General features: G+C 54.1%; 2 protein-coding genes across 6 annotated transcripts in view; both read right to left on the minus strand.

Moving 5' to 3' along the window:
• Positions 1–5,754: 5,754 nt before the first annotated feature.
• ZMAT5 (zinc finger matrin-type 5) lies at positions 5,755–19,082 on the minus strand. Of its 5 annotated transcripts, none has more exons than XM_026076605.1 (6): positions 18,941–19,082; positions 17,069–17,131; positions 16,744–16,824; positions 13,631–13,739; positions 9,637–9,748; positions 5,903–5,989 (listed from the first exon to the last, which is right to left on the minus strand). In XM_026076605.1, exons 1-5 carry the CDS (start codon positions 19,065–19,067, stop codon positions 9,640–9,642), a joined length of 489 nt encoding a protein of 162 aa, XP_025932390.1. In that variant the 5' UTR covers positions 19,068–19,082; the 3' UTR covers positions 5,903–5,989; positions 9,637–9,639. The 5 variants fall into 5 exon arrangements, with proteins under 5 accessions (XP_025932388.1, XP_025932390.1, XP_025932391.1 ...); XM_026076606.1 differs by lacking the exon at positions 5,903–5,989 and adding an exon at positions 10,255–10,292 and having other exon boundaries at positions 9,677–9,748; XM_026076603.1 differs by lacking the exon at positions 13,631–13,739 and having other exon boundaries at positions 5,755–5,989.
• Positions 19,055–19,180, minus strand: part of ASCC2 (activating signal cointegrator 1 complex subunit 2) — a 38,386-nt gene continuing 38,260 nt past the window's right edge. Inside the window, exon 19 of the mRNA XM_026076601.1 lies at positions 19,055–19,142. Within this exon, the coding sequence (XP_025932386.1) occupies positions 19,109–19,142 (34 nt within the window). The 3' untranslated portion in view covers positions 19,055–19,108. The remainder of the gene's footprint in view (positions 19,143–19,180) is intronic.

Below are 19,180 nucleotides of genomic sequence, written 5' to 3' on the forward strand. Positions count from 1 at the left end.
AAATGCCAGCCAACAGGCACTGCTGGAGCCAGGAGGGGCTGGGCAGGGGGTTCAGGGCTGGGGGACTGGCAGGCTGCCACCAGGGTCCCCATGCCTAGGGGACTTGGTGCCTGGATTTCAGCAGGAGCTGGGGTCTGGGGGACATGGTGGGGACGGGGTGATTGCGATCAGCAGGTGCCTCTGGGCATCTCAAGTCCAAAGGGCTGCTCAAGACCTTGCCTAAGTTGAGCTCCCAATGTCTCCAGGGATGGAGACACTACAGCCTCCCTAAGACCCTGTCCCAGAATTCAACCCTGCTCCTGATGAAAACAAGCTGCTTCATATCTCACTGGGATTTCCTATGTGCCAGCACCCTGCACTCCAGCCCTGACCACCTTGGTGCCCCTCACTGGACTGGCTCCAGCACAGTGATGGCCTGTCCTGGGGAGCCCCAAACCAGCCCAGCATCCCAACGGACCTCACCAGCGCTCAACAGAGGGGAACAGCCCCTTCCATTGACTTACTGGCTGCACACTTGCTAATGCAGCCCAGGATGCAGGTGGCCGCCATGGCAGGGACCTGCTGCCGCCTCCCGGTCAGTGTGTTACCCACCAGGGTCTTCTGCAAAGCTCCTCTCCAGCCAGCTGGCTCCAGCCTTCCTGCTGCCTCAGGGTATTGCAGCCCGGAGCCAGACTGTGCATTTGCTTCCTTTGAACTTCATGAGGTTTCCATCAGCCCATGTCTCCAGCCTGTCACACTCTGCAGAGCAGCCCTGCCTCCTGATGTAGCAACCTCGCTTGTGTATTTGGTGTCACCCACAGTCTTGCTGAGAGCACACAGTGTCCAGGTTGCTAATAAGGCCCCCCTATGCAGCACTAGTCCCAGTACCCTTCCCTGAGAGACTCCATGGGTGACCAGCTACCAGCTGGACCTCTGATCACCACCATTCAAGCCTGGTGGCCCAGACACTCTTCCACCCATCTTACAGCCCTCAGTGTTCTATACAGTATCTTATATAATGGTATCTTATATAAGGATACTACAGGAGACCATGTGAAAGGCCCTGCTAGTGCCAAGGCATGCAATGTGCGCTGCCATCCGCATTGCCAGGTGCCTTGGCACACAAGGCAATGGCTTGACCAGGCTGGTGGGGCATGACAACTCAGTCAGTCCATCCTGGCTCTTCCCAACCTCTTTCATGGCCTCCTGTGGCTGCAGATGCCTTTTGGCTGCTTTGACTTCCCATGCATGGAGCAGTTGGGCAGGAGCAAGGGTTGGCTGGGAGGAGTGGCTGATACACCAGAGGGCTGTGCTACCATTCACAGGGACCTGGACAGGCTGGAGAGATGGGCAAAGAGGAACCTCCTGAAGTTCAACAAAGGCAAGTGCAGGGTCCTGCACCTAGGGAGGAATAACCCCATGTACTCGGGTGTACAGGTTGGGGGTTGACGTGCTGGAAAGCAGCTCTGCAGAGAAGGACCTGGGAGTGCTGGTGGACAACAAGTTAACCATGAGCTAGCAGTGTGTCCTTGTGGCCAAGAAGGCCAATGGTATCCTGGGGTGCATTAGGAAGAGGTCGAGGGAAGTGATCTTTCCCCTCTACTCAGCCCTGGTGAGGCYGCATCTGGAGTGTTGTGTCCAGTGCTGGGCTCCCCAATACAAGAGAGACATGGAGCTACTGGAGAGAGTCCAGCAAAGGGCTAAGATGATGATTAGGGGACTGGAGCATCTCTTCTAGGAGGAAAGGCTGCAAGACCTGGGTCTGCTCAGCCTGGAGAAGAGAAGGCTGAGGGGGGGACCTTATCAATGTGCATAAGTATCTGAAGGGAGGGTGTCAAGAGGATGGGGTCAGACTCTTTTCAGTGGTGCCCAGTGACAGGACAAGAAGCAACAGGCCCAAACTGGAACACAGGAAGTTCCATCTGAATATGAGGAAAAACTTTACTGGGAGGGTGACAGAGCGCTGCAACAGGTTGCCCAGAGAGGTTGTAGAGTCTCCATCCTTGGAGCTATTCAAAAGCCGTCTGGACATGGTCTTGGGCAATGTGCTCTAGGTGGCCCTGCTTGAGCAGGGGAGTTGGACTAGATGATCTCCAGAGGTCCCTTCCAACCTCAATCATTGTATGTCCTCCTCAGGGAGGCAGAAAAGGACAAATCACTGCCGAATCCTTTGACAGCCACATGGAGCCCAACAGGGGAAAAAGCAATCCAAGAGCAGCTGCAGCAAGAGGCTACAGCGAGTGGATTGCCTTCACACCGGACGCCCTGGGGTGTCGGGGCCACTGTGCGGCTCCCTCATCCCACACGGAGAAGCTGGTGCTCCCAGGAGACCCGAAATGGGGACAGCCGGGGATAACTGCTGGCACGCAGCCCCAAGGAGGTCCAGGACAAGCCCAGCGCCCACTGTGGGCCCTTGCAGAGGACACCCAGCAGCCAACAAGGGGCACCACGGTCCCAGTGAAGGCAGCCACAAGCCCGGTGGGCAGCAAGACCTGCAGAAAAGCTTGATTTCACCTCGAATCGAGGGGACCTGGCTGGAGGCATCCCCTGCTGTGACCGCTGCAATCAGTGCGTGCCACTCACCCCATGCCGCTGCCGGGAAATGGAGAGATTCGGTCACGCTGGGGGGGTTCATCAGGTTTTTTCTGATCTCTTCTAATTTATCATACAAATTGATCTCAATGTCCAAATGAGAAATGAAAATGGGAAGTGCTCTGCGGCAACGAAATCATCACGGCTGCCTCCAAAAGTGGGGGAGGTTCCACTCCTGTAATGAAAATTCATCTGTCTCCCTGCAGAAAGTTTTGATTTTTTAAGAACTAGCATTTTCAAAGGAAAACACGTGGCCTCAGAGATGTGTATATATTTTTAACCAGGTCTATTACAGACACAGTGAATAAACATAAGGAGCCAAAAAAAAAAAAAAAAGGACAATTTAATTTGCGAGAAAATACAATGACATAAAAGAAAAATTAGATAAAAGGAATAATATGATCCCCCAAGCTCAGCTTTTCAAAGGCACTCAATTAATTTTAATGGGAATTGGGAGAACAGATTTCTTCAGGCAGGTTTGCAAACCTCAGCTCCAGATTCAAAAATATCTGAGCAGCTCCGGGCAGGAAAAGCCCGGGGCCGCAGCTGCGGCTCCCCACGCGCCGTCCTTGCATGGCTCCGCCATGGCCATTGGGCGCAGCGGGTGCTGCGAACTGGGGCTGCGCTGCGCTAATTTAATTAAATGCTCACTAGGCAATAAATAAATAAATAAATCGAACCATGGTTTAAAAGCTTCATAGCAGCAAAAAGGGAGGCTGGTGGCGGCGGGCTGGGGCAGGGCGCATGAGAAACACTGGCCGGTCCCAGGGCAAAGGTGGCAACGCAGCAGTGACGCGAATGCAGGGGCTCAGCACCACTGAGGTTTCCGCACTGCTGACCAGCAGGAAGGGAAAAAAGAGCCTGGATAAGGTTATTTCTGCTTATCTGGCCCTCACTAGCACCACGCAAGCAGTGTGGCCTGGCCTGAGCTCCATCTCCATCCCGGTCCCTGTCCCTGTCCCCGTCTTCATCGCCAACCCTGTCCCTGTCCCCATCCCCATCCCTGTCCCCGTCCCCATCACCATCCCTGTTCCTGTCCCCGCCCTCATCCCTGTCCCCATCCCCATTCCCATCCCCGTCCCTGTCCCCATCCCCATCCCCGCTGCTCTCCCAGCAAGAGCTGCCAGAGGACACGGGGCAGAGCCCAGCAGGGCTGCACCTTGGCAGGGCCCCAGGAGCTGCTCATTTCCCTAAAAGCTTCCTGACAAATTGCTCCCGCTCTGCAAAAGACACTTTGGCTCACGCGACTGCCGATGGCCGGCAGCGCGCCACCGTCACTCAGGGCACGGCACCCCTGGACCCCACACCCGGGGGCCTATCGGGGGTGCTCAGCCCCGCAGGGCGCCCTCACCCCATTGCCGCCCCCCGGGAGCCGGAGCCGCGAGCCATCCCGCCCGACTAGCCCGCGCCAGGCTGCGTGCCGTCCCAGGCAGTGAGACACGGCAGCATTACACCTCCCGCCACCGTGCTGTAAAATACGCCGCCATAAAAGCCGGTGATTTACGGGCTCCCGCAGGGGCCGGGCAGTTACGGGTGGCGGAGGCGCCTCGGGGGGCTGGGGGCAGCGCTCAGCTCACTGGGTGGCCCTTGACGGCGCGAGCTCACACTGGCTTTTACGGGAAAAAGCTTTTTTAATTAAAACCCCCGGCTGCCCCACTGCCTGCCGCAGATGGGCTTGCGCGCCACCACGTAGCCGGTGCAGGGACCCGCTTGCAGGAGGTTTTATTGCTTTTTGCACGTTATTGGGAGCCACTGAGCCACGACGAGCTCCTCCAGGCGGGAAGAGCAGCATCCTCAGCAGGGCCAGTGGAGCAGAGCCTCCCGGTCCCAGCTGAAGGGGGCAGCTACGTTTCTGGTTTACACCAAAATTCTCATTTTCTGCCCACTTCAAGCCCCAGGGGCTGCTGGCGAATTGCCGGCAGAAGGAAAAAGGGCCGGAGGGGAAACAGAGCTGGAGACACGGAAAAGGGAGCCCCCAAACCTGCCCACCACCCGCCTACGGGTGCAGGAGCTCGATTTGGGGGAGTTTATTTTTAACTGCCTCATTTGCCTGTTTGCAAATTCAGGGGAAGGCAGATGTGCCCCACCGGCTGCCGGGAGCCCCAGCCGGGCTGGCGAGGGTGGCTGCCGCCCGGCCCCAGGCAGCCGCGCGCTACGGCTCTCCGGACAGGAGTTGGCTGCACGCGGCTGGCTCCCGCCCGCGCTGCTCACGAATCTGGACCCGCTGCCTCTGCGCGTGGCCAAACCTCAAATGCCCTGGCAGCGCGCACTGCCATGCCTGGACAGACCCGCTCGTGGGAGATGCTGTCGCAGGATGCTCGAGGCTGGGATCTCCCAGCCGACCCGCAGCTCCGTGTTAGCGCAAGCTGAGCTGAGCCGAGGAGCCGCATTCGTCTCTCCCTTGCATTCGCTGTATTCCAGTGGGGGAAGGTTGCTCCATGAATCCCTTTGCCACCCCCCAAGCTGGCTCCTGCACGGAAAGCAAGGGAGCCCAGGCGACAGCAGCCCTCGGCCCGGGCTGGGCCAGCATGGCTGTGCAGCAGCAGGGCTGAGCCGGGGCAGCCACCCCAGTTGGGCTCCAGGATCAGAGCAGTCCTGCTGCAAGCAGAAGGGCTGCGGATTCCCTTTGTGCCTGGTCCCTTGTATTTTGTTCCACCCCAGCACAGTCCCCAGAGCACAAGCCCCGGCCCCCGTGGCAGGGAGGGAGGGAGCCCCTTTTGCCCCGACCCTTTTTAACTTAGTTTCCTGGAGAAGGAGAAACCTTGGAATAATTTTTCCTCCTTGCTTCTCCCCTTTGGCATAGGGGGAGCAGGAGCACAGGGTTTACAGCAACTCCCCAAGCTCTTCATTAGCAGCACCAGCACCTGAACCAAAGCAGTCCTACGCATCAAATTTAACAGTGGCAAAAAATAAATTACCAACACTGGTGGACATATTAAACACCAATTTTAAAATCCTGATTGCAATTTCCCAATCTGCATCGGCACCAGGCATGGACCCCAAGCCTGCAGCGCAGGGCCGAGTGCAGACAAGGAGGTGTGTGGGACGCAGGTGGCACACCTCTCACGACAGCGGACAGCCCAGCAGCGCCAGGCTGGAGCACGGCTGAGTGCCCAGTGCCCTTCCCGCAGCAAGGGGACAGACCCCGGGAGGCCGCAAAGAGAAACAACACGTTGCACACGCTGAAGGCACGGCAAAATTTTTTTTAATAGAAAAGGGTATACAAAATAATCCCTTTCTGGGAGCGCACAAGAAGCCTGTGCGCAGCCCGGCAGCCGCTGGGGCGCCTCAGCCCCACTGCAGGCCAGGTGGCAGGGGCCAGCCCCCCGGCGGGGGCGCCTGCAGGGACGGTGGCAGGTCCTGCACGGCCGGCCAGCCCGGTGGGTACTGGAAAGGGGCTGGTTTCTCAGGCAGAGTGCTGCAGAGATGGAAGGGGATTAGCCGCGGCTGTCTCCGTGTGAAAGCTCTGGTGCTACCGTTCCCTTAAGGGCTGAGCTAAGCGTCCCCTCTGCTAGCCCCAAAAAGAAACCTCCAAAAAGATGATGGTTTTATCAATCATCAAATATCCCCCCCTCAAATCCACCCCCCCCTCCAAGCCCATTTAAACAGCTGGTGCTTGCTGCTTAGTGCCAGCCACTGAATGCAGGTGGGGAGCAACACTCCAAGAGGGACCGCCGGGAGGCAGAGGCAGGCCCGGCCTCCGGAGAGGGCGGGCAGCGGCTGCAGCCCCCACCACAGCTGCGGGCGGAAGAGGCCGCGTGCTGAGCACCCGGCTGGCCCCCTCCCCTCCCACCCCCAGCTGCTCCCAACTCCCCATGCAGCTGAGTTGTGACAAGAGCAAACAAAATGAGCAGATGTTTCAACGCGGGATTCGGGCTGCTCAGAAAGCCAAAGCCAGCTGTGCACTTCCCAGAGGACAAGGACCCCCTCGGAAAGAGAGAAACCGCCAAAGCTACAGGGTGTTTTCACACAAGTACCCTTCACGGGAACAGGCTTTCTCCTCCAGCTAACAGCCTGGGAGACACTTGCTGTCTCTCTCAAGTTTATTAGTTGAGGCTGCTGCAAGCAACACACAGGACTGGCAAAGCACAAAAGCAGGGAGCGTTACCCCAGTGCCTCCAGCTGGGGAAAGTGCTTGGCCAGGGCAGGTTTAAATTCGTGGGAAACGTACCCTTTCCATTAATTCCTCAGTACAGGAATGCTCATTTTTTTCTTTAGCGCAAGCCCTGACAGCAGCTCTCCAGCTTCACAGGTCTCTACCGCCGATCCTGATGGATCTTTTTAATTGTTACGCCAGGAGAAATCTAATCAGGCTCCTTTGCATAATGCTCCGGAGAAGCAGCACCCTCCTCTCCCTGCAGGGCCTCGAAGGTGACTGCAAGCCAGCTACAGTAGTGGTGCACAGTGTCTTCTAGGCTCCCAGCACAGAGCAAAGTCATTTGCTGTAGCGCTTATCCCCACAGCAGAGATTCTTCAGAACTGAGGATAAGGCTGCTAGGGCACACCAAGCAGAGGCTTTCCTCGCAGGCAGGAAAATCTCTTTTGGTACACACAGGCAGGGGGGCAGCGGCGGCAGCAGTCCGGCAGGGTGCGGAGCCGGACAAGGCATGCTGCAAGGTGGAACAGCCACAGCTATCAATTAACGAGCTGTTCTGTGAGCAGCAGAACTAATCAATAGGGAGGATGCTGGCTGGCATCAGACTCCCCGGGGACTCATAAGATACAAGCACTGACAAAAGGTTTAACCACAGCCGGAGCATTCGGAATGGCTGTCCCGTGGGGATTTGCCAGTGTCTAGTGAGTCGCGAATACTCCCTTTTTGGGGGGCATTAATGGGATCTCTCTGCTCTACCCACTTCCGTTTTCATGAAAGTGGTAGTAACTTGGTATCTTCAAGGACCTAGCCCCCCTTTCAATCTGGCTGAAATCCGCAAGTGGGCTCCAAGGCAATTATGGCAAGGGTGCATACTCACATGCACTGACATGCTCTGCTTCCTTTAGAAATCAACTTAAAAAAAAGAAGAAAAAAAAAATCAATTGCACCCTGGCAGAGCTCCACTGCTAAGAGAACTGCACTAACTCCATCCAATTCCACCCCAGCTCTCCAGAAAGCAACGGCACTGCACGACTTGGAAAACAAGGATCAGGTGGAGCCTTCCAGATGAAGATCGTCCCTTTGAGGTGGCTGGGCTGGAGGAATGGCCGCACAGGTTACGGGGGGAAGGCAGCACGGCAGTTTTCCATCCACGGGGCTAACTCATGCGACAGTCAGCAAACGGCGTTAAAGTTAGCACCTTTAAGAAACTGCTACCCTTCAGCCAAAGCAGCAGCTGGCCACGCGCCCACTTCTAGCCCATTGCGGCGTTCTAGTTTGCACTGCGGCGTACTTGGAGCTGCGCAGAGGCAGTAACTTCCACCTACGATTGCCTGCCAGATCTCCAGTTAGAAAACCCCCAGCAAGGCAGGGACAGGGACTCAGATCTGCTCACAGCCTGAGGCTTATTAACAGCAACAGCTTCCCCACTGCATTTTGGGAGCACCCTACTTCCAAGACCTTTTCCATCCCAGTTTGAACCCTTTCCACTAGGTGCTGCCAGAGAAGACAGAACTGGGTCTCTAGCATCCCATCATCTTCTTCTGGAGCTGACTGCTCCTGAGAGCATTTTTACTTCTGTTTTGTGCAGACTAACAGCCTTTACTGAAGTTACCAGCCAGGTAAGGTAGCACCTGGGCGGGTTATCTTCCACAACCAGGTACTCCCCAAAGCACTGTTAGATCCTGCCACAGATTCGCCACATTTCAGTGACCTCAAGGATTGCACAAGGGAGGGAGCTACCAGTCCTTAAAAGTATTTCCAGAAGGAACACTGACCCCACACACTAGAAGCAGAGGGACCCCACAGGCCCCTCTTCTCTGGCAATGCAAAGCCAGCTCTTTGGCAGCCAAAGCTAAATTCACGTTTGCTCCAAAGGGCAACATCAGGGCTGGGGAGCACCAGGGGGAGGAGAGCAGGTAGAGACAGACACTGGCGAGGCCACACATGGGAAGAGCAGCCTTTGACTAGCTGGTGGCCACAGTAGGGCCTACAGGTGCTGAAAAGTTGGGTAAGAAGCAACAACCCTCGAAATCCCAGGTCTTCTGCCTGCCTGTGAGGGGATGGAGGCAGCAAAGACCACACAGTTATGAAGGAGTGGCAATTCTGCTGGGTATAGTGATGCTCTCCAAGGCAATCTCCAAGGGCAGGACAAATAGAACAGGGCAAGGGAAGGGTACAGGGGGGTAGGAAGGTTGCTGCTGTCAGTAAGCGTTACTGCAGGGTTAAGAGCAGCCAAGCTGATGGATGGAGCGAACAGAAAGCAACAAGCCTAGACAGGCACCAGAAGGAAGATCCTGCCCAGACCAAACACAGAGAGGACAGGAGCAAACAGAAAGAGAACAAAAGAGAGATTTGGCACCTGCCCAAATGTCATCCAATTAAGCCTGCGGCACAGTCAGGTGAGCAAAAAAACAGCAGGCACCGGCAGGCGTCCGAATGCCATGAGGAGGAGCTAATTCCACCCTCTTGCTGGCAAAGGAGAAAGCTGGGACTGGCAGAGACATGCAGACTGGGCATGCAGAGGATAGGGAAGCTGTCAACAGATGAGACCAGGCTCCTGTCACCGGATGCGGAGCATTAATAACTCAGCATCACTGTAGCCCTGTCCTTTCAGGCATCTCCGAGCACTGCAAAGAGCACCGGAGTAGCACTCTGCCTGCGCTCCCTCGGGAAGCAGACACAAGCAGCAAGGCCTGGCTCCTCACCCCTGCACATGGGGCGACACGTGCACGCGTCTCTGATGCGTGCGTCAAGACTGGATTTGTATGCACGTCTGCAGCGCGTGCCAAGAGCAGGTGCAAAGCTTTGGCAGGCTGAGTGTGAACGATAGCTCGTGAGGTCCCATCAAGGTGGGCAGCAGGCTCCGATCACCTGCCCCCTTCTCCTATCCCCTTTTGTGGGATCCCTGCCGTGTGGGCTAGCGGAAGTGGCAGACAGCCCTTGCAAGGATGCTCCCCAGCCACTGGTACCTGTTATTCTGAGCCGCACTCAGTCTCTTTGCTCTCTTCTCCAGCCAGTCCTCGATGGTGCCAGGCGGGACATCTGCTCCTTCCTGCCGCAGCTCCTTCGATCTCTGCTCCCCTAGTTGAGAGAGCACTATCAGACACTCGCCCTGCAGCCCTCTCACTCCATTAAACCCATTGCTCATTATCCTGCGTAGTTTCTTATAGTTGAGAGTTTGCAATTTGCTTGCGGTAGCTCCTCCTCCTCCCCTGCCCAGCCACCATCTGATGCTTGGCCTCCCTTGGCCAACAGCTCCAGCCAGCCAGAGCTGGGGAACAAGAACCAAGCCAGCAAGCACAGTGGCAGTTTAGGCACTTAACTGAGGGCAGCCCAACATCTCCCCCTGGGGTAGATCATCCTCATCCTTGCCTGAACCACACAGCCTCTGCTGGCCCTGGGCCCTGAACGCTTTCCAAAGTCCTGTTCCTCCAACTGGCAGGAAGCACCCTGCCACCTCGGCCCAGTTAGGTGGGAGTGACAGGGACGGCCGTCCCGATCGATGCGGACTTGGCAGGCCACGAGAGTCTGAAAGGTTTAGAACGCGCGTGCAACCAAGAGACCGGATTTCAGAGATGCTGTCAGACCTGTTTAAGGCACACGCTGCGTGATGCATCCTCGGCTCCTGCAGAAACAGAGCGTGAGGCTGACGCCTAGGTGCAAAACCCCAGCTCCAGCCTCGCCAGTCTGGGGCACTGCAGTGCGCAGCACAGCAAGGGAGGGGAATGCCTGCCTGCGTTTGCTCCGCACAGGTTGCAGATGAGCAGCGCCCACGATGAAACCCCTGCTGCCTACCAAGCGACAGGCTGAGCCCCAGCAAAATGCCTAGGAGCCGCAGGTGCTTTCAAGCTTGTGACCCCTCCACGTCCCCAGTGGGGCTGTTCTGCCAGGTGGGCAGATGCCCTCAGGCCCCTCGTCCTGCGGCACTGTCCTCTCCCAGCAGACTAGCACAGAGCCAGCGAGAGCAGCCCAGCATTCACCCAAATTCACCCAATCCACACACACCCCCCCCCGCCCCGGTGGAGAAATCCTCAGCTGTCCAGCTAGCAAAGTCCTCAGTCCAAAGTCCCTGTCAATGCTACTGACAGAGCAGGAAGGGACGCTAGCACACAACAGGGTCTAGCACTCGTCCTTGACACAAATGACACGGTCATATTCCTGACGGCACGTCAGGCAGAGCTGGCTGGAGAGATGCTCAGCGTTGTCAGTCTCCAGTCTGGTGGAAAGTTCCCACCTAACAAAAGGGAATGTGATGCTTTAAAAAAAAAAAAAAAAAACAACACAAAACAAACACACATTGGTATAAATAAAAAGTCAAGGTAGCTGTGTGTCATTCCCCTACATCCCAGTCATCAAACCCTCCAGGGACAAGCACCTTGGGGGAAGCCTGATCTCATTCAGACATCAACCCGCTGGGAGTGCTACCGCTGGTGACAGCCACCTGCAGCCAGGCCCACCAGGAGCCCGCACCACACCTACCCAACATATATCACATGCATAAGCAAAATATTAGACGTTTCCAGACAGGGCGTGAAATTAATATTGCTTGGGCAGAGTAAGGGATCACTCCATTCTAGCAGTGGCAACCAATTATTCATCTGCCTGTTGAATATTAATAAGGATGGCAGAAACGTGCTACACAATGAGCAGCCAGAGATGGATAATTTGTCATCCAGCCTTTTCATCTGCTGCTGCTGTGGGGGGTGACGATGCACTCTCTGCCACTACGGAGGAGGCCTGCTGCGGTCCTTGCAGTCCAGGTGCTGCTCTGCAATCCAGTGATAAGGATCTGGGTTGGAGGCAGGACAGTTCAGGTCTCCTATAGTTGCTCCCAGGAGAAAAGCCCCAGCAGAGCTATTCGGGGTCAAAGAGACCAATACTTGGCCCAAATCAGCAGCCTTGTCCCAGGTTTCTCCAACTAGTGAGTGACTGAGGCACTTCCTATATCAGCAAGTGGACAAGCAGTGGTTGGGAGATGCTTCAATAAGACAGGGAAGAAAATCACAGAGAAAAAGCTCTCTCGCCTCTACCTACTACAGGCATTTCCGTTTCATCCCACCTCATGCCCCAGGGCAGAACAGACTGGACTCTGCCGAAGCATCTCTGTTCAGAGCAGGGACCCGGGGGCCACTGTCCCCAAAATGCCACACCAGACACAGGTGGGAGCCCACAGCCTCGAGCAGCCCCAGTTCGCTTTCTCAGCACACCCCTCAGCCAAACGAGCTCGCTGGCTGTGGTGGAATGGTTCCAGATTTACGCTGGCCTAAATGAGGCCCCAGGTGTCCAGATTAGAAAGACATCCAGCTGGCTACCCATTCACTCAGATCCACGAGTTACTGCTCCAAGGCTTCAGGCAGAGAAATAAGGCAGTAGATATCGGAAACGTCTGGCTCTATCCTCCTTGACACGTGCCCATTAAAAAGGCAAATCTCTCATCTCATCTTCCTCTGAAGCACACATGCCCCATCCAGGGGCAACCAAAACCACCAGCGGATTGGAGATGCTCCCCGAATGTCATTAGATAATCCGGGCTCTAATCCTGAAATACAATTACCAGCCCTTAATCCCCTCAAACGATCGCACAGCCAGCCAGACTGCAGCGGCAGCAGCCAGGCAGGTGCAAAGGCCCTGCCCCACTCCTTTTTGCTGGGGTGTTTGCTTCAAAGTCTAATTACAGCCAATTAAAAGAGCGGCTGTAGTCAGTGAAGTGCCTCTCTAATGATGCCGGAGTGGGAGTCTAGATTTATCTTCTCTCCCCGTGCAACTTTTAGCACAAGTTTGCTCCATTAAAATAAAATAAACTAAAAAAAATTAGCTTTTGGCTTGCAAAGTGCCTCAGGTGGGATACCCAGCCTGGCCCAAGGAGTCAAGAGGGATCTTCCTGAGCAAGGCACCACTGTATGTTGCGAGAAGAACCGGGCCAAAACCTCAACCTTTGGCACCGAGCAGGTCACCCAGGAGTCAGATTTATGTGTAGTCCTGTGTCTCCCTCCCCGAGCAGCCCAAACTCCTCCAGCTCTCCTTGGGAGTGCATCAACAGCAGCAGGCTCTCCAGGGAGACCTTGATGAGGCCCTGCAATATGAGAGGCTTCAGAACTTATTGCCCCACAGCCAAGAAGCGGCAACCGACTGTGAGAGCGCTCCTTGTCCAGCTCACAGCCAAGTTAAACTGGGCGACAATGCTCACCCCCAACAGGGTCGCTCACGTTCTCCGAATTGCACAAATATACTGCGAACGCTCACCCAACTGTGCCCTTATTCTCCCCTAGCAGCTCTGGCTAGCTGGAGCTAACCAAAGAGGCTGGCCTGTGTCAATACCACAGGCAGAAGTGACGCAGATTAGCAGGGAGCCAATAACTTTAAGCAAGCAGATGCTAATTTTACAGTGACTTTTCCTGACATGACTGTACTTAAAATGACAGTCTGGAAGTGTCTCTCTGATGAATGATGCAGCAGAGGCAGAAGACTAATGCGCTGATGCGGTAACAGCTGGGAACATGCCTCCCTCCCTGCTGAAGACGGAAACTGTTGCTTCTTTATGAGTATATTGCAGGGGGCAAAGAAGTGCCAAAGCCAAACTAGGATAAGTTCTAAGCTAGTATAAAGCAACAAATGGTCCAGAAGTTTTCCTACTTAACCCACAAGGCTAACACAAACAACGCTGCAAATTGCCTGCATTAAAAAGGCCAAATGCTAAAAATAAGGTAGTAATTCCTTTGACTGTAACAAAGCACATCATCAGCGAAGGGAACTCGCTGCCACAGAACTACCAACACCGAACACTTAACAGGGATTTGGGGACAGATTCAATATTAACATGATGTAGAAGTGCCATCAGCACTTGGTAGCATTAAAAAAAAAGTCAGAAAGGGCTTTGCCATGCTTTAGGATGCAAGCCCAGCCCTGAACACGGGTTAAGAGACAGGCTGGTCCATACCACTTTACTACAGGACTTCTTTGCACCTTTTTCTGAAGCAACTGGCCACTACTGGAGACAAGTCTCTGATCGTGGCCCCTGGATAAAAGGGGAGTCCAGGTCCAGCACAGCCTGGCAGCTCCTGTGCTTCTGCACCTGCACAACAGAGCAGAGGGAAGCAGAGTTAAGCAGCACTGTGGACCCACCAAGAAACTGCTCTCTTTTACCCCATTACAGGCAGAGCATCGCCATCTGCAGCTTGGTCACACGAGGCTCTGCGCAAAACTCAGAGAGGGCTGTGGAGCTTTCAGGCTCTCCATCCTCGCAGCCACAGCTCCTCTCAAATCCCAAGTTGCGCAGCCAGACCACCTCAGGCTGCAAGCCTGTCAAAATTGCCCAGGCGCTGCAGGTTCAGAACAGTACTTGGACGAGAAATCTCTGAAGACGTTGACAATTCAGTAAAAGGCAGTTTGATCCAGGTCACTGGTCCATCCCATACTGTATCATCTCACCGGCAGTGGCCTGTGATGCCTCGTAGTACAGAAACACCAGGACTAGATGCTAATGGATATAAGGACATTCTTTACGGAGCTGCCTGACAGACAGGCTACAAGGATCAACAGTCTCCTGTATGACTAATGCAACCTGTAATCCCTCCTGCCATCATATAGTCTTGCCTAAATTCCACCCTAAGCCTCACCAACTGAGAAACAGATGCCTCAATAGTTTAAGGAATGGCAAAACGTCCCCATGATGCATCTACCAGTGGCTTGGCATTTGCAGTTGCTCATTCTGTCCAGTCTGCCATGTTATGGACTCCACCTCTTTTCCACCACCTCCTGCTGAGCTCTTCTCTCCACCAAATCCCTTCAAGCTCTCTGCAGGCTCAGCTGATCAGATTTTGAGGTCCGTGTGATCCTCAGCCAGCTTGCTCGGCTCACACAGGAGTCCCATGGAACAACACCGCGAGAGGGGTGAGCAGGATTTGACTCGAGAACCAGGCACTCCTGTTCTAGTTAGCGCAGCCAAGGATGAAACACCCTGCTGTCCCCTGGCCATTGCTCCTTGAAGTGTAACTGTTTAATTAAATGTTTGACTTGGTAATATAAAGGCAGGTATCCAAGTAAGATTTCCAAGTAATCTCCCAGGAATCAGCGCTCTCACTAGCCAATTCTCCACTTACATCCCACCCATCTGACAGAAGTCAATAATCGATAACAAGTGTAACTGGCAAAGAAACCTGCCCAAGCGCGGAAGAGCTTGCCAGCCCCTTCCCCTGCAGCTCTGCTCTGCTCCAAAGAGCTTTCACCTTCCCCGCAAAAAAAAGCCTTCAATGACTGGAAACTCTGCAAGTTCCTGCAAATACCTGACTTCCCCTGCCACCTCCTGGGAGCCAGCACTTAAACCCTGCAGCGGAGAAGGGTCACAGAGAGGCTCCGGGCGAGCAGCGGGGAGCAGAAGCAGCAAGACGGCCAGCCAGGCACTGCCTCTTCAAGAAGGGCTCGCCGGAGAGGAGAGCTCCGTTTCCCGTGCAGCCCAACTAGATGGGTTTTATTGACTGCCAGCATTGTTCAGCAATTGATTCACAGAGCTGCCTCAGGGATTCGCACACCGACTCAGCAGCGGCGAGGGCTGGGATGGCTTTGTAGTGCATTCCTCCTCCCTATTCCAGCCTTCCCTCCCCCAGCCTGAAGGCCGGGAGAGAATCGCTAACCCACGCACCCCCAAATCTCACAGGTGTGCACACACAGACACACACACTTTCAACAGCTTGCTCTTGCCAGGCTACTGCCAAACAACACTAAGCTTCAGCCAGGCGCGCAGCCAAGAGATCAGCTTGTAGCTGAGCTGTGCTAGGAAGAGCACTGCCAGCAGGTCGAGGGAGGTGACTTCTCCTCTCTGCTCAACGCTGGTGAGGCCACAACTGGAGTGCTGTGTCCAGTATTCAGCACCCCAGTACAAGAAAGACATGGACTCACTGGAGCGAGTCCAGCAAAGGGTCACAAAGATGATTACGGGATTGGAGCCTCTGTCATACAAGGAGAGGCTGAGAAAGCTGGGACTATTTCTCCTGGAGACAAGAAGGATCAAAGGGGAATCTTATCAATGTGTATAAGTATCTGGGAGTAAAGACAACAGAGCCAGACTCTTCTCAGTGGTGCTCACTGAAAGGATGAGAGGCAATGGGCACAAACTGAAATACAGAAAATTCCATTTGAACATAAGAAAAAGTTTGTTTAATCCTAAAGATGGTCAAACACTCGGGTTGTCCAGAGAAGCTGTGGAGTCTCCATCCTTGGAGATATTCAAAACCAGACTGGACATGGTCCTGAGCAACCTGCTGTAGTTGACCTTACTTTGAGCAAAAGAATTGGACTACACAGTCTCCAGGGGTCCCTTCCAACATCAACCATTCTATGATAAGTTCTCACCAACACCTCACTCGTGGTTTCTCTAACCATAGAGGCAACAAACACTATACAGAAAACAGAGCTGCCCTTCGCTTTAGGGCAAGGAGGCAGTCCTCCCAGGATTAAAAAAAAAGTTCAAAAGACCTCCCCAGACTCAGAGCAGGGAAGAAGATGCCAGTCATCTTCCACCCAAAGTTCAGATTCATCCTAAGCCACATGAGCAGAGGCCATTTCTGGATCCACGAACCCACATCCTCTCTTCAGGAGAGTCCAACTGATAGCAGGCTAGCTTTTCCCAAGAGTGCAAGCAGTAGTTCCCAGGTAACAGTAGTAGGGTAGGAGAAAATCAGATCTATAAATTTAAGGGGAAATGATGAACCAGTGCCCTCTGCTGCTGACAGTTTTTATTCCCTGACTGAGCAAAACCCTGAGGGCTCAGAAAGCCCACTTTGCTTCAGATGCTTGCTGCCAAGTGGCAACAGCATGGCTCAGTTTTTTACGCCTGTATCTGTGCCAGCAGATAAAGAACAGAAAGCATCTGGAAAACTGCAGCACTTACAGCCATGCCACAGGCTCACATATCAATGAGAGGCAGGCAGGAGGAATCCGCGCTCAGCTTGCTGCACACGCACAGCACAGGACCAGACTCCCACTGCCCGATTCCTCCTGCACCTCTTTGCAGCCCATGCTCCCTGCAGCAACTCCTGTTCCTCAGAGATCCCTGGACATTTTCTCATTCCAGGACTCACCTTGCACCTGGGCACTCAGCTTCTCCAGGTCCTGCTCCGTCATGTGGGAGAACCTGCAGTTGGACCCAAAATCACACTGTCCTGGAACAAAAGCCACACAGCTGTGTAAGAGCCACACGCACAAGGTCCTCCCGTGTAAATGTGCAGGGGTAATGGATCAGCCTTGGTTTGCATGCACACAGGACACACAGGCCCAAGCCCCCCTTCACTCCCTTCTAGACACACACACACACACACATACCAGGGTTCTCCAGAACAGCCCTGAACTGGCCCACAAAGGAGCTGCTGTAGCTCAGGCAGTTACCTCCACCTCCAAAGAACTGACCTGTTTGCAGGAACTTCCGGCAAGGTTTCTTGCTCTGCTCCTCTTGCAGGATAGCAGCAGCATCTGGGGGAGACAAAGGACAAACCACGGAACAGCGTAAAGGTCTCTTGTGCACTAATGCCCCATCCTATCATGATATGGTCCCACACAGGTCAGCTGCCTGATAGGAAGCCATTTTCCACAATAACCAAGAACTTAAGCAACTGAAAACTTGGCTGCAGAAAAATCAATAGTTAACAGTCCCTATCTGCACTCCCTGGTTTCAGCTTTCATTGGCTTGCAAATATCAGCTTGTTTGCTTTCTGCTTCATGCTTTCTCCCCGTCCAAGTGGCAAGAAAAGAAGCATGACAGAAAAGCAAGGACTCCACAACACTTTTGTGCAGCACAGAAAGACCATGCTGGTGAACAGGGCTCTCAGAAATACTGTGCCAGGACTCACAGGACCTTTTGCCAAGTCTCCAGTGGACACCAGTGAAATGGCCCTTTGCCTCCTGGAGGTGTCCTACAAAAAGCAAGCCTCAAGGATACAGCAGCTCCCACAGACTGTAGAATAATCTGCCGTGGCTGATGCCAGGCCATAAAGACTGGAGACAAAAGGAGATGAACCCCCTATCCAGGACTAGGATGAGGAATTATATCAATCAAACAGAAACCAAAAACAAAGGTGGCAGCCTGTTGAGAAGGAAAGTACGAGGCAAACTTCCTTGCCATCCCTGACCCAGACAGAACTCTGCTGGGCTGGGGCTGTTGGTCCCTCCACACTTGCCTACTATGAACAATCTTGCAAACTTCTACATACTATGAAGAGGACAGCAGACCCACCGAGCTCCACAGGGTACTCCTCACCTAGCTGGCCAGGAGATGAACACAGCCTGCAACTCCTCACCCAAAGGAACCAGGAGGCAGAAAAGGAACCCATGAGCAGTGGTTTCACAATTTCACTCAAATGCAATTTTTGCTAGCTGCCAGTACACATGATCCCGCCTGCTCTCTCAGACACATAGTCCCACTACATCCTTTGGGCTGGCACTAGAACTCACGCAATGGTTTGGCGAGCCAGGTCAGAGAACTGATCCAGGTGAGAAAAATCCTGGTAAACAGGCAGAGGACACAGGGCTTTTCCTCCAGCGTGTCCTGACGCACCCTCCAGCCCCAAAACACTATCTCCCCCTCTGCAAAAAGTCTCAATGCATCTAGTCCTCCTCTTCCTCTCCTTTGCCCTTGCTAGCATGGGCCTGAGCACGCCAGTGCTTTGAGCTGCTACGTCCATCCTGTTACCTTTTCGGGATCTCCAGTCAAGCTGCCACATCCTCAACTTCTCTGACAGCCACCCTCAGAAGTGACATCTCTACCCTGTGCAGAGACCTGCTACCAGCTTCCCACCCTTTCCCACACCATGTGCATACATGCTGCCTTCCGGCCCACTTCCTCCATGCACATGCATGCACGCCCCTACCCTGCACTGCTCATGTCAGAGATCAACTCTGGTTTGCAGACAGCACCTAACTCGCCTTCACAAGCTATAGCTCACTTTGTTTTGTCAGGTCTCCTGTCTCTGATTCGCCACTACTGCCAAAAGAGCCTCCTCTGCAGCTCCTGCTCTCAGAGGCAACCTCCTAAGCTCTTCCACCTCATTTCAAATCCCAGCTGATGTCAAAAAATTTCCCCTTCCCAGATCCAGTTACTTGAGGGTTCTGTCTCTGAGACAGACCGACAGCGACCACATCAAGTCCACGATTCACTGACACATACAATTCTGAATATAAATTACTTGTGCTGATTTAGTTTTATCTCTCCCTCCACCCATCCTAGTCTCGTCTGTCACCTCCCCGGTTTCAGAAAGAAAGCAGCAGACAATTGGCGGTACCCACCTCGGAACAAATCATACCAGACTCGCTTAGCCCTGAGATGCTGCACTCCATTGAGATGTTTCTTTCTGTTGTGAAGGTTGTCCTGAAAGGACCTGTCACAGTAATCACAGAAGTATCTCTTCCCCATCTCTCTTCTGGCAGAACAGTGTCAGTGTGGCCTGGGAACCATCAGACAGCTCCTCGGCGCCCAGCCACATCTGCCCTGGGGATGGAGAAGCACAAGCTGAAGGATCCAAGATT

The sequence above is a fragment of the Apteryx rowi genome, unplaced genomic scaffold (genome assembly GCF_003343035.1).
Source record: "Apteryx rowi isolate R43461 unplaced genomic scaffold, aptRow1 scaffold_434, whole genome shotgun sequence".
NCBI lineage: Eukaryota > Metazoa > Chordata > Aves > Apterygiformes > Apterygidae > Apteryx > Apteryx rowi.

What these genes read in the sequence shown, in the direction of transcription:
- ZMAT5 (XM_026076602.1), bottom strand. Translation starts at nt 19,067, where the DNA reads ATGGGGAAGAGATACTTCTGTGATTACTGTGACAGGTCCTTTCAGGAC. An exon ending in CCGGAAGTTCCTGCAAACAG is followed by an intron (nt 16,825 to 17,068) that starts GTCAGTTCTTTG and finishes CTTTTGTTCCAG; the next exon opens with GACAGTGTGATTTTGGGTCC. An exon ending in GCCAGTTGCTTCAGAAAAAG is followed by an intron (nt 10,923 to 13,630) that starts GTGCAAAGAAGT and finishes TTTTTTTTAAAG; the next exon opens with CATCACATTCCCTTTTGTTA.